Source organism: Acanthisitta chloris, unplaced genomic scaffold, assembly GCF_000695815.1.
Source record: "Acanthisitta chloris isolate BGI_N310 unplaced genomic scaffold, ASM69581v1 scaffold44522, whole genome shotgun sequence".
In the NCBI taxonomy this organism is placed as follows: Eukaryota; Metazoa; Chordata; class Aves; order Passeriformes; family Acanthisittidae; genus Acanthisitta; species Acanthisitta chloris.
The window spans coordinates 1-12,987 of record NW_008659651.1 but is presented as its reverse complement, the minus strand read 5'-3'; the positions used below and the strand labels follow the sequence as shown (position 1 = coordinate 12,987).

General features: G+C 43.1%; 1 protein-coding gene across 1 annotated transcript; it reads right to left on the bottom strand.

Annotated features, from left to right (window-relative positions):
* Positions 1-1,227: 1,227 nt before the first annotated feature.
* LOC103797255 (ras GTPase-activating protein 3-like) lies at positions 1,228-12,598 on the bottom strand (the record flags this gene model as incomplete). The annotated part of the gene is made up of 7 exons (XM_009069453.1): positions 1,228-1,331; positions 2,356-2,567; positions 6,356-6,438; positions 7,382-7,488; positions 10,655-10,702; positions 11,899-11,972; positions 12,521-12,598. Coding segments are annotated over 7 exons (706 nt in total), but the record flags the coding sequence as incomplete, so codon positions are not given.
* Between the last annotated feature and the right edge of the window lie 389 nt (positions 12,599-12,987).

Genomic DNA, 12,987 nt, shown 5'->3' with positions numbered 1-12,987 from the left:
TGGACTCAATGATCTCAGTAGTCTCCTCCAACCTTGGTGATTCTGATATTGACATATCCAAAGGGGCATGTTATACCACCTTCTGCTCTTACAAGGAATCCTTCCCTGCTAAGAAATCCAGACACTGACTACATGTGAACATTGGTAACATATCCCTCATGTGATCTGCCCCTGCAGCCGAGTGCATTAGAAGGGGACAGAGAATATTTTACACTGTCCCTCCTTTTCCCTAGCTTCACTGCTGTCAGGCTCAGCTTTCAGATTCCCTTCCCCTCGCTGCCCTCTGTGCCAGAGCTGTGTCCTTTTCCCCAGCATGACACTCGATGCTGGGGCTGGCAGTGAGGACTGGGAGCAGGGGGAAGCTGGGCACTGGTTCAGACAGCTCGGAAGTGCTGGGGATCTAAAGTTTGCAACTGCAGCCAGGAACAGATTAAAGTGCTTTCCAACCTGTGTGTTTGACACCACTGGCTTATCTCATATTATAAAATCAAGTCCTATTTAAAGATCAGTGCCCTAGTGAAGGCTTCCCCACCACTCCCTGGGCTAAACTGGGATTTCAAGTCTGGCACTGTGTACACCGGATACTTTCCTTGGCATGTCTACTAGTACCAACTTCCTCTGCTGTCTCTTCTTTCTTTTTTATCCTTTACATCACATCTCTGCTCTCCTCAGGTCCTGAGGGTTTCCCCAGCCAAAACTCCACTCTCCAACACTTCACAGACATCCACAGGACACTCTTGATTGGTAATTCTAAAGGAGCTTTCCTGAAGATACCATTTGTGTCCAGCCTGTTCTTGGGATCTGAACCAGGGAATGTGCACATGACCTCTGGTAACACAAAACCATATTCCACTGAAACCTCAACTTTGATGGTGCTTCTTGTCGGGATCAGTAAACCTCTGGTTCAGTCCTGGCTCTGATTTGCCAATTCAGAGCATCCAAGCAATGCTCTGTGCCTGTGCTATTTCAGGCTGATGTGGTTAAGGCCTGCACTTCAAACAACTGTTATTATGCAAAGAACTTTTTACAGACTATGAGACAGTACCCAAAATAATTCACACAACTGCCTCAAGACAGCAGAAAGGGAAACAAGTGGAATAATAGCCACTCAGTCTTGGGGTGTGATTTGCAAGGCTGGTCTAGCTTAAAGTTTCAACTTTTCACAGGTATTTTTGCCTCGGGAAGTGTATTGGAGATGCAAATGATGCAATGATCTTTCATCCTCACCTTGCATTTTTTCCAATTTTGGCATATACAAGTTGAAAAGAGAGTAGATGCGCTCAGTTTCTCTGTCTCCATCTATATCCAGTTGTATATTTGCTGGCAGACCTCTGCAAGGCATCAGGAAGAGAAGTTATTTGCTGAACAGTGCACTATGGCACAAAAAAAGCACTTTACAAGGATGAAAGGAAAAGTGACTACCCATAAAAACCAATGGACTGTGTGTAATAGAGTTCAAACTTCTGGTTTTCCCAAAAATATGGGTACAAATTGAAAGAGAGGAAATTTAGACTAGATACTAGGAAGAAGTTTTCCCTGTGAGGGTGGTGAGACACTGGCACAGGTTGCCCAGGGAGGCTGTGGCTGCCCCAACCCTGGCAGTGTTCACAGCCAGGTTGGATGAAGCCTTGAGCAACCTGTTCTGGTGGGAGGTGTCCCTGCCCAGGGCAGGGGGTTGGGGCTGGATGATCTCTAAGGTCCATTCCAGCCCTTAGAAGTCTATGGTTCTATGAAAGGAAAAGATAGAGAAATTCAAAGTTCATTATGCCTCTCTTTATCAATTATGTTACACTCTGACTTGAAAGAGAAGACTGTATCAGTACTCAGAGATCTGAGTGACTTAGTGTGCTGTAACCAGATGGAGGAGCCAAAGCACTGAACTTCCAACCATCCAGGTCTTGTATTCTGAGTGTAACTACCACTACAGACTTGCCACTTGTCTCAGTATCGATGAAAATTGCTTCCTAGAAATCAGACAGTGCATGCTAATTAAATAGAGAGCATGAGTGGCTTCCTTAGAAAAAGATAGTTTAGAATGAAATCTATCAGCAGGTTATTGCTTCAGGAATTTGCAAACAGGACACTGAAGGTATTTCTGACAGATGATCAGAACCAAGGTGTCTTATCCCACAGTCAACTCCTATCAGCCTCTTGAGCTCTAAACATGTCTTACATTGTGACCAAGACATGCAGACAGTGACAGTACCAGAACTAACAATCAAGCCTGGCCTTTGAAGCCATCACAATTTTGCTGGACTTGGCAGATCTTCTTGGTCACCATGCACCTGCAAGTCACACTGCAGGGACACACACACCCATGGCAACCCCTAGACCAACAGCATTCCCAATCCTCACCCTGTGCAGGGTGTGCAGCCAGGAGTATTATCTGCAGTAGCTTTACAGCAAAGCCAGTGGCCATTAAGATAGGCAGAGGGATGGTAGACCGTGAGACGCTTCTTGTTGCACTGGCTAACTTTGGTGAGGATGTCAATCCAGTCCTTGGCCTCCACACAGTTATTAGCTTGGATATACAGGACTCTTCTTTCAGGCTGGATCACCTGGAACATCTGGAAATAAGCCACAGAACAAAGCACAAGAATGAGTCAGTGAACCTCAGACTGAACTCACAGTGATGATTAATTAAAGCCAGGTTGGATGAAGCCTTGAGCAACCTGGTCTTGTGGGGAGGTGTTCATGCCCAGGGCAGGGGGTTGGGACTAGATATCTATAGGGTCCAGTCCAACCCATAAAATTATGTGATTCTATGATTTATTAAAAGGAAAACCACAGCATCCTAAAAGAAATACAGCAATAAACACATTTCAACACAAAATGAAGCAGCAAATGTGCCCTGAAAAGAACAAGACCTTTCACCTGGCACAAGGAGTAAGATACCATTCCTGCAGGAGATGATTTATAAACAGCTAATATCAGTTTGCTGGTTGGGCCTCAACAAGATTTGTTGTCATACTTGGGATGCAATTCTAGGAGTGCTGCAGCTCCAAGCTTTGGAAGGCTGACAGAGGAACCCAACACAGGCCTGAAAGGAAATGCTAGTCATCAGAAGGTAGAAAGGAGAAAGGAGAGTCTGGATCCAGCCTCAGTGACAATTTTGCTTTCATACTACCACCTCTTTAGCCCTTTTAATACCTATTTAAGGTGGTGAGACACTGGCCCAGGTTGCCCAGGGAGGCTGTGGCTGCCCCAACCCTGGCAGTGTTCACAGCCAGGTTGGATGAGCCTTGAGCAACCTGGTGTGGTGGGAGGTGTCCCTGCCCAGGGCAGGGGGTTGGGGCTGGATGGTCTCTAAGGTCCATTCCAACCCCTAAAATTCTATGATTACCCTGGATGTAGTATCCTGACAGATGTCAGACATTATTAGAGGCACAATCATAAGGCACAACACACAACAGGCAGTGGAGGAGCTGCTTAGTGTGATCAGTCCAGCACTGCCAAACTGCACATCAAAGAAATAGTAAATAAAACTGTTCAGGAAAGTCAACCTGAGTCTGGGAAACAGGGAAGGAAGGAAGAACAAGGAAGACAGGAGTGTGCAGCTCAACCCTCTATTAACACAGAACCACAAGGAAAAGAATGTTAAGGTCCTGCTGGGGTAAATGGAGCCTCCTGCATTGCAACAAAGGAACAGATTTGAGGAGTGTGGCTTTGTGTAAGGGAATACCAACCAAAGTGAACTAACACATGGCAACTGTTAGGGAGAAGCCCACAACTAAGCCAGGAATTTCAAGTGGTTGCAAGACCTTTACACTACACCAAAACCACCAGTTGCCACTCAAACAACACAGAAGACTCAAACAGTACTTAAAGCCACCCCCACATCCCCCAAACAGTGCTTGAGAATGATGAAGGCTACTGGCCTTACTGCCAGACAGGCAGATTTAGCAGCAGTTAAGACACACACACTTGGTGCAATTCCGAGCACAGATACAGAGAATATTTATAGAAAATGTGGATCTTTTATCACACTTAGCACCCATGATGGGATATCCATTGCAAATACATCTGCTGTGGTGTTCTGAGAGTTCTGTTCTTGCTGCAACATTCTATTTATGTATGGCAAGAAAGAAAAGGGAATATATTAGCACAAGAAGGTGGTACTGGTATTTTCTACTGCTTACGGAAAGACTCTGAACCTTCCTTTCCAGAAAGGATGTAGTCACCTTCAACTCCTAGGTAATACTGAATTGAGGCAATCAAAATAGCACAGTTTCTGATGTTAACAATATTTTTCCTACAGCATACCTCCCCAATAAAGGGATATTTTGGAAGCTCAGCCTAGCTCAGTAGACTCAGCCTAAGTGACTGCTGTCACTGGAGTGGATCAGAATTACAGCTCAGCTCCTCTCCACAAACAGGAAGTTTTCAAAGAATCATAGAATATAAGGGTTGGAATGGACCTTACACATCATCTAGTCCCAACCCCCTGCCCTGGGCAGGGACACCTCCTCACTAGATCAGGTTGCTCAAGGCTCATCCAGCCTGACCTTGAACACTGCCAGGGTCGGGGCAGCCACAGCCTCCCTGGGCAACCTGGGACAGTGTCTTACCAACTTCAGAGTAAAAAACTTTTTTCTCACATCTAACCTAAACTTTCCCTCCTTCAGTTTGAACCCATTACCCCTTGTCCTGTTATTGCAGTTCCTAACACAGAGTCCCTCTCTGGTTCCTTGTAGGCCCTTCAGATATTGAAAAGTTGCTCTGAGGTCTCCACACAACCTTCTCTTCTCCAGGCTGAACAGACCTAACTCCCTCAGCCTGTCCTCACAGGGGAGATGTTCCAGTGCTCTTAGCAACTTTTCTTATCAGCTTTGTGAGTTTTATCTCACCCGTGTGGCTTCTTTTAGTTCAACCAAGTTATTTTCCAGACTACAGTTGGCAGCAGTTTGTCACAAGTTACATCTGCCTTCTGATAGCTTGGGAGGTATTTTGCAGCTTGGTTGGGTTTTGCCTATGTAGCTGAGCTATAAACACCAGAGCAAACCACAGGATAACTGAGATGTGTTCTAGAAGCAAGAGGAACTGAAACCTATTCCATATTTTAACAGAGACAAATATGCAACTAAAATAATACCTTAAACTGGGAAAATACTGAGGAGTTTAGCATTGTATTTCACTTTAACAAATAGCAGTTGGAGGAACTTAATATCTAGGGCAGGTTTGAACACTGCCCTGCATGGTGCCCTCATTGAAGGCAAAAAAGCTGGAAGACACAACCACTTATGTGTATAAAGAAGTCTGTTGTAGAAGAATGTTTAAAACTGGAAAATACGGAGTTGTTTCTTCGTTTAAATGCAATTTTTTAAGGACTATTCTCAGCTTTACAGGCAGAAGGGTATGAAAAAGGCTCCCAACACCACTTAAGCTGATCAAGTGTAAGTGCTATGAGGAGAGGCTGAGGGAGCTGGGGGTGTTCAGCCTGGAGAAGAGGAGGCTCAGGGGAGACCTTCTCACCCTCTACAACTCCCTGACAGGAGGTTGGAGTCAGGTGGGGGTTGGTCTCTTCTCCCAGGCAACCAGCAGCAGGACAAGAGGGCACAGACTCAAGCTCTGCCAGGGGAGGGTTAGGTTGGATATGAGGAAGAGATTTTTTGTGGAGAGAGTGATCAGGCATTGGAATGTGCTGCCCAGGGAGGTGGTGGATTCCCCATCCCTGGAGGTTTTCAATCTGAGACTGGATGTGGCACTTAGTGCCATGGACTAGTAACCACGATAGGGTTGGACTCAATGATCTTAGAGGTCTTTTCCAACCCTGTTGATTCTATGGTTCCGTGATCTGTTCTCACACAATGGATGGTATGTCTCACATACAGAAGTTGGCAGTACTGTTCCATGCACAAGAAACACAGCTGGACTTTATTACCTAATGTGGCCAGCAAAATGGCAAACCACACTAGCACAGCACAGAGACTATTTTGGCATCCAAATATAAATATGCACTTTCATTAACCAGTCAAGAAAGCTGATAGCTAAAGAAAGAAGTTGTGATCTTTCCCAATTATAAGCAGCCAGATCCTTCCCAACAGAGAGGTCTGACAGAAAGGGCAGGGACTCGATCGTCTTACCTGTGGTGACAGGACAGAGCCCAAACAGCTGATCAGCAGCAGTCAGTACTGAGTGTGCTGCAGATCAGACATCCAAAGACTGCTGACTGGGCTGTTAAGAATCTGAATGGGCTGTACTTTTGGAAACTCCTGCTACTATATACAGAACAAGCAGCTGTGGTTGTACATCTCTCAATAGAAATCCAATCCAGGTTACCGAAGGGAAAAAGGCAATTAGGCTGGTGGATCTAGACCAGCCTCAACAAATGCATTCATGAAGATGACCTACTTACATTTTTCATTTTAAAGGATTCCTCCTCCAGTCTTTCCACTGCCAGAATGTTTTCAATTGGAATGCTGCACAGAGGGTGATCACCTGCAGAACACACACACACACACAGATAATGAGCAACTTATCCACAACTCGAGTTCACCCTCTGCCCTTATTCTAAGGGCTGATTCAGTTCCTTTGAAGATCATTTTGACTGCACAAGAAAAGCAGAAAATCTTTCACTCAGCAGGGATTTCTAAGCATGGTCCTTAAGTACTGTCTTAAATTCATTTCTGTTCTCAGCTGCATGAAAGGTCATGTGTGTAAGGACACCAGCAAACCTCTCACAAACTGACTGCTGCAGCAGGACACAGGATATTAACCGAGAAGGTAGCAATGAAAGAAGTAATTCCTGTCAGCTGAACTGAACTAGGTTGATGGTGGTGACTCGAGTTGAGTGTGAAATGATGACTGGCATGATCTGAACATATTTCCTTATCTTTCTCACTCTCTGTGTACTTACAGGATGGAAGGAAATGGTATTTGTTGTGTTCTACTGGACAGACAAGAACAAATCACAAAAAGCAGAATCCTTGCTAGCAGGCAATATGAAGACATTTTGAAAGTTGAAAGGTTGCAGGTAAACTCCTGTCTACTGCCTATCCAGCTGTGCCAGTGCCACAGAATTCATGAGAACAAGTTGAGATGCATCTGAGAACGTTCAATACAAACCCAAATCCAGCATAAGGTTTGTGAGTTTTGCTTCCTAAGGAACTGTGAAACCTTCAGATGATGTTGATAACTGATATAAGACAAATATGAGTTATCAAATACTCTGCTAACACACAGGGTACTGTGCTAGCCAAGAAGCTTTTCTAACAGCCAACACAGGCATACTAAAAAGGCCAAAAACACCCAGGCTGACAGACTTGCCTGCACTGTGCATTCTACAGCTACAGACCTAGATGTCAGTCTTCTGTTCCTACACAATACTTATGTTTAATCTCAGCTTTCATCCATCAAACGAAGACTGGCAAACCTTTATTACCTTTGCTTTTCTGATAGGTAAACTCATGGTTTGTCAGGCGAAACCATCTCTTCTTGAAGTTCTTCATACCGAATCGTTTCCTTCCTTGTGCTCTCTTGATCATGAACCTAGTGAACAGGACAACAGTTGTTACAATACACCAGACTTCATATCTACATGCACATAAATATATGCACACCTATAGAATATGTGTTCATGTATATAGATTTGTACATATATACATGTATATATACAGACATGTTATGGCACTTGCAAAGCTCTAGGAGGGGACACTGTTTTCTAGCTATTGAGGACGTATCTTGGCAAGGAAAGGAGTCACATTTGGATAGGTTTAGTGCATCTATTAGTTAAGTCTGTCCTTTTTCCAGACCCAGATGAGGGGCAAGACATGCAACTTGACTTGTAGTCTACACAGGGGCTCTAGTTAGTTAGCTGAGCTGCAGTTTGTGCCCTTTCCAGTTACAAACCCAGCTAAATGGTTTCCTAGCACAGCAGAAAAAAGAGGCAGAACACAGTTAGTACTGCTCTGCTAAGCTTGACCTGTTGACTCTATAAGCTTCATTTTTTTAAAGCTGTGAGAAAGCTCAAAAGGTTTAGAGTATGTTTAATAACTAAAAGGCAGGTGTGAAGCCTCTGGAGCACAGGGGCTGTACCCTCACATGCTTTAATCACTCTCAAGCTCTAGAAACAAAATCAGGATGTTCCATAGCTTCACTTGCCATTGTACACTGATGCTGCTTTTCCAATAACATACAAAGCAATCTGAGGACTGAAAGTTAGGACCTCCCCCCACCCTTTTTTTTTTTTTTTGGGCAGATGAGGGATGTTCATACAGTCAGCTGTCAATTTTAATTCATTTCAAACTTGAAAGAGTTGACAAGAAACTGTGATGCAACCACCACCATCCTAACCACTGAATCAATCCAAAAGCTTCAGGGTAACTTTGGAAAGTCTAGTGACTTCACACTGCTCAGCACCACTTCTGGTGGATCAGAACGTGTATGCTGTAGAGAGCTGGTAACAGCTACTCTACACATGACATTAACTACTGTGCCAAATACAGAACTGCATCATGGAGTGAGTAAAAACTACTTCCTAGAGTAGTTTTTATCAAGTAGGATGGCACTACACAGCGCAAAGAGCACAAAGAGAGAACAGCAAGTGACTTGGTTGCAGATTTAGAAGATTTAGGAATGTCATCTTGGCCTGTTGCCTTGGTAATGAACCCATCTGGTGATGTCCTCACTGGCCTGGCTGTCGGTGCCAAGAGACTCAGCAGGGGTCACCCACTCTTTAAAGCTAACATATGTACAATAGGAGGGATTTCACTTGCCCTGTGATTTCCACCCCACCCCCTGCTGCTGCTGGAAATGCTTTCCCTGAAAATGCTTCTCTGCAGGAACGGCTGCTGAGCACATCTCCAACTTCACTGCTAGCCCTGACCTTTTCAAGGAAAGATTGTCCCAAATGAAGGCAAGAACTTGGCACAACAGTCCCACACTTCCCAACCAATACAAGGCAATCAGCAATTTCAGGCATTGGAATATTGCCCAAGGAGGTGGTAGAGTCACCATCCCTGGAAGTGTTGAAGAGGCATCTGGATCTGGTGCTGGAGGATCTGGTTTAGGGTTTAGGGGTTCCAGCAGTGACAGGTTAATGGTTGGACTGGATGATCTTAGAGGTTTCCTCCAACCTTGATGGTTCCATGGTTTTTGACAGCAGAGCTAAAATGCTTAGAACAGCTAATACTGTTTCTCACTACTGGTATATTCAGTAAGAAAAAACTACACTACATCCACTCAAACCACAGGTCTGCTTAAAGCTCAAATAGAAACCCGAGTTCCTTCAGGCTTTAACTGCTTTGTAACCAGCTGGGCTGGTGCCTGCTGCTCATTCCCAGTTGTGTGGGCAAAGGCTGATAACGACAGTTGCACACCTCTCATTCTGAAAATGGACAGGCAGATCCTGCCTCGGTCCTTATTCTTGGAACACTTGAGAAATAGTTAATTAACCAATGTGATTCAGGTCATCACTAGGCCTCTTATTTTCAGGTTAAGGCAAATTTCAAAGGAAGGGCAGAAGGACATCTTTGGGCTGAACAAAATGCTCTTCAAGTTAGTTTCTCTTCTTTCTCATGCCAGCACTTAAAAGATGACTTGAAAATGAAAACTCCTACAGAGTTCCCCCTTTGAAAAATGCAAACTCCATGTGCAGAGCTAAGAGCACATTTCTAATTCAATTCTTCCTAGCTGACACAGCCAAGAAAAGAATGTGCTTTTATTTCCTAGAGATAGGTGATAAGCCTTCAAAGCCACAGAAGTTAGAAGGCTGATTTCTTTGCTTCTAACCATTGCAGAATGTGTAAGAAGTCAGGGAAAATAGAGGCAAAAAGGGGAAAAAAGTCTAATATGAAACTCATTTCAGTACAGGGTGGTTGGAGATGCTGTTTGTTTCATATTTATGACAGACCTGAGTCTGGGTCTGCCTTAGCCTTGCTTGGAAGCATCAACATGCCCTTTTCACCTACAAAAATGACTAGTTCTCCTTTTCATTCTCTTCCTTTTGGAAAGACCCAGGCAGGAAGCTGTTAAGCAGCATTATTGGTGCCAGCAATCCCAAGTACCAATGACTAATCTTTGCTAATGTACATTCATTCAGGAGTATGTGAACTATAGCTTTCCCTCAATCAGAAGTACATGAGCTATATCTTTCCATCTAGATGCTCCTAACAGAAGCAAAGATGGATTAAAACCACTAAAAGCAAGGAAAATCATAGCCAAGGGAAACAGAAACCTCACTGAACAATCAGGAGAAGAATCAAATCAAAGGCTGTGAAAAATCCCACCCATTTCCTAAGGTATTGCAGGGCAATAATGCAAAATGTCAGAAAAATAGAGTGTTGAAGGCCAGTCCTTAACCTTGAGAATAATTTACATGGATACTACTTAAGAAGTGCCTAGAAAACATATGGACCCTTCTCAATCATTTCCATTGAGTTCCTCAGGATCAACACAGAGCTTCTGGGAGCCTCTGCCTACAGAGAAATGTCCTTTATTCTCTGTTTACAGTAGGTTTTTGTTTTAAGAAGCAAAAAAACCAGTTAACATCAAGAAATAGATAACAAAATGTTCTCTGCTGGGTTTACACAGGCATTTCAGGATGGTTAAACAGAGTTCTTCCTCCCCAGAGTTAAGTCAGGCCAGTCTACTGCTGCAAAGGACATGCTGTCAGCCAGTAGCTACAGCAAAGCAGCAACTGCCTCTACCATCTTACCTGCATGAACTATTACCATCAACTTTCTTTACTGTTAGTTTAAGAGTCCTTACAACAGCAGCCACAGGCCGAGCAAGAAAAGACAGAAAAAAATCAGACAGGAGCAAAAGAAAGACAGAGGCAGAAAAAAAATGTTTTAGAGTTAGAGGGAAAAATGTTACAAACTATACATTCATTTTGAAAAACAAAAGAATGGTAAATGTACAGAATTAAACCAGAGAAAATAGTTAGATATTAGAAAAAAGTTTTTGCTATGAGAGTGGTGAGACACTAGAACAGGCTGCCTAGGGACGTGGTGGCTGCGCCAACCCTGGCAGTATTCAAGGGCAGGTTGGATGAAGCCTTGAGCAACCTGATCTAGTGAGGAGGTGTCTCTGCCCAGGGCAGGGGGTTGGGACTATATGATCTGTGAGGTCCATTCCAACCCCTAAAATCCTCTGATTCTATGAAAATATCTTCTAGGGACAGAGAAGTGAATTGTCAAGGCTAACTGGAAGGAGCAAGTCATGCTTTCACCAAAAACATGTTTTACATTACTTAAAGTGATCATCAAACCTTAACTATCAAGTAGCATTTCAGCTTGCTGGGCTCTGACAAGGACTTAGATGTTTTTACTTTCTTCCTCCCAGCTCAAAGCAGCTGTGTCCACAGTGCATTCAGATGATCTTAGCAACTCAGTTTTGCAACCCCAAAATTGTCAACAATTGGTATCTAAAACTAACACAGCATATGGAAGATGCTTCCCAAAAAAGGAAAGGTACTGCAGCTAGAAACTGTTCCAAGTGCATCTCAAACGTGCCTTGAAATGGCCATGATAATGATTAGCATATGGATGTTATAGGGCAGCAGGAGCAAGTTCCATTTGCAGGCTCTGCCCTCAGTAAGATATTCAGTGTCTGTCTTCAGACAGCTTTTGTTCACTGGAGTTCAGGGAAAAAAAGCCAACTGGATTTTAATATAATGCTGATTTAAGTTTATTTTGCTTCAACTGAGCCAATTAAGTTCTCCAGGCTTCTCTTCCCTCCACTTATTTCAAAACACACTTAAATGAACATGTTTAAATCAAATGAAAATATGTTCAAAACAGCTATAGCAGCCACAGAAGGTAAAAATAGCAACACAAGGATTTTCCTACATTCTTCTCTGAATGCATGGATGGAATGGAGGTGGCAGAAAAACAGAGAGCTGCCTTAGAAGGGTAGCAAACACACAAGGAGAGGGTTTTGTTGCACATGAATACTTACCCTTCCTTAAGCAATATAGGTTGCTCTATGCTCTTGTGGTCTCTTCTTCCTGAAGATGAAATCAGATCTAGAAACTAAAAGGTGAACAAAAAGCAGATATAAAAACAACCAGGACCACACCACCCCAATTCAAATCTAACATCTGGACAGCACAGAGCTACAAGAAAACAGTGTAAAAGCAGTGAAACAGAAGATAATGGGAAAAGCTTGAGGAATTTGGGACGTTTCCTGGATGGTAAATTAAAAATAGCACAAATGTTCTTAAGCAGAAAAACTGCAGATGACCAACACTTGTTGTGCTTCTTTGTTAAACATATCTTTCACTTTCTTTTGGACTAAGCAAGTTTCATCAAGGATCTGCAGCAAGCTACAAAGCACACACACCTCAAGCTCTAAGCAGCAGCTTGTTGATCCAGCTTATTAAGCAGAGATAGATCCAAGGAGATTTTTATCCTATTGACACACATATAATTTGACAAAAGTTCCTTGACCAGTTATCAGGAACCTGCTTTTTCCAGCACATATTTCCTGGTTTACTAAAAGTATGTGTTAAATTCAAGGATTTTCAGCTTCAGTTCAAAAACACAGCAGGATTTTCAGAACATTCCCATGCATTACTTACATTTTTTACTGCATCTGCGTATTTCTGCTCATTGAAATAGTCATAAAATGTAGCCATGTAAGATTCCTTAAAATTGGCCTGAAATACAAAGCCAAAACCATGCATATCATAATGCAGTTTGCACAGAAAATATTATTGCTAATAGCAGTACACCAGGAGGAAAGACACCACAGATAAAGACAGGGTTGGTTTTTTTTCTGCCCAGAGGTAAAATAAGCAAAGTGCTAATTTCATGTCATACAGAACACATTGAGTAGTGCCTGATTTTTTCTTTCACAAAGGCAGTGAATGCATTTCAAATGTTCAGTTACAACAGCTAATAATGCATTCTTCAAAAACCTCAAATGTCTGCTTTGGCTTTTCATCTTCCTCCTAAAAGGAGATGACAAAAAGCATGTGAAAAGGAATTCTACTCTCTCAAAGGATTTCTAATTGAGGTACATAGTCATAGAATCATCAAGGTTGGA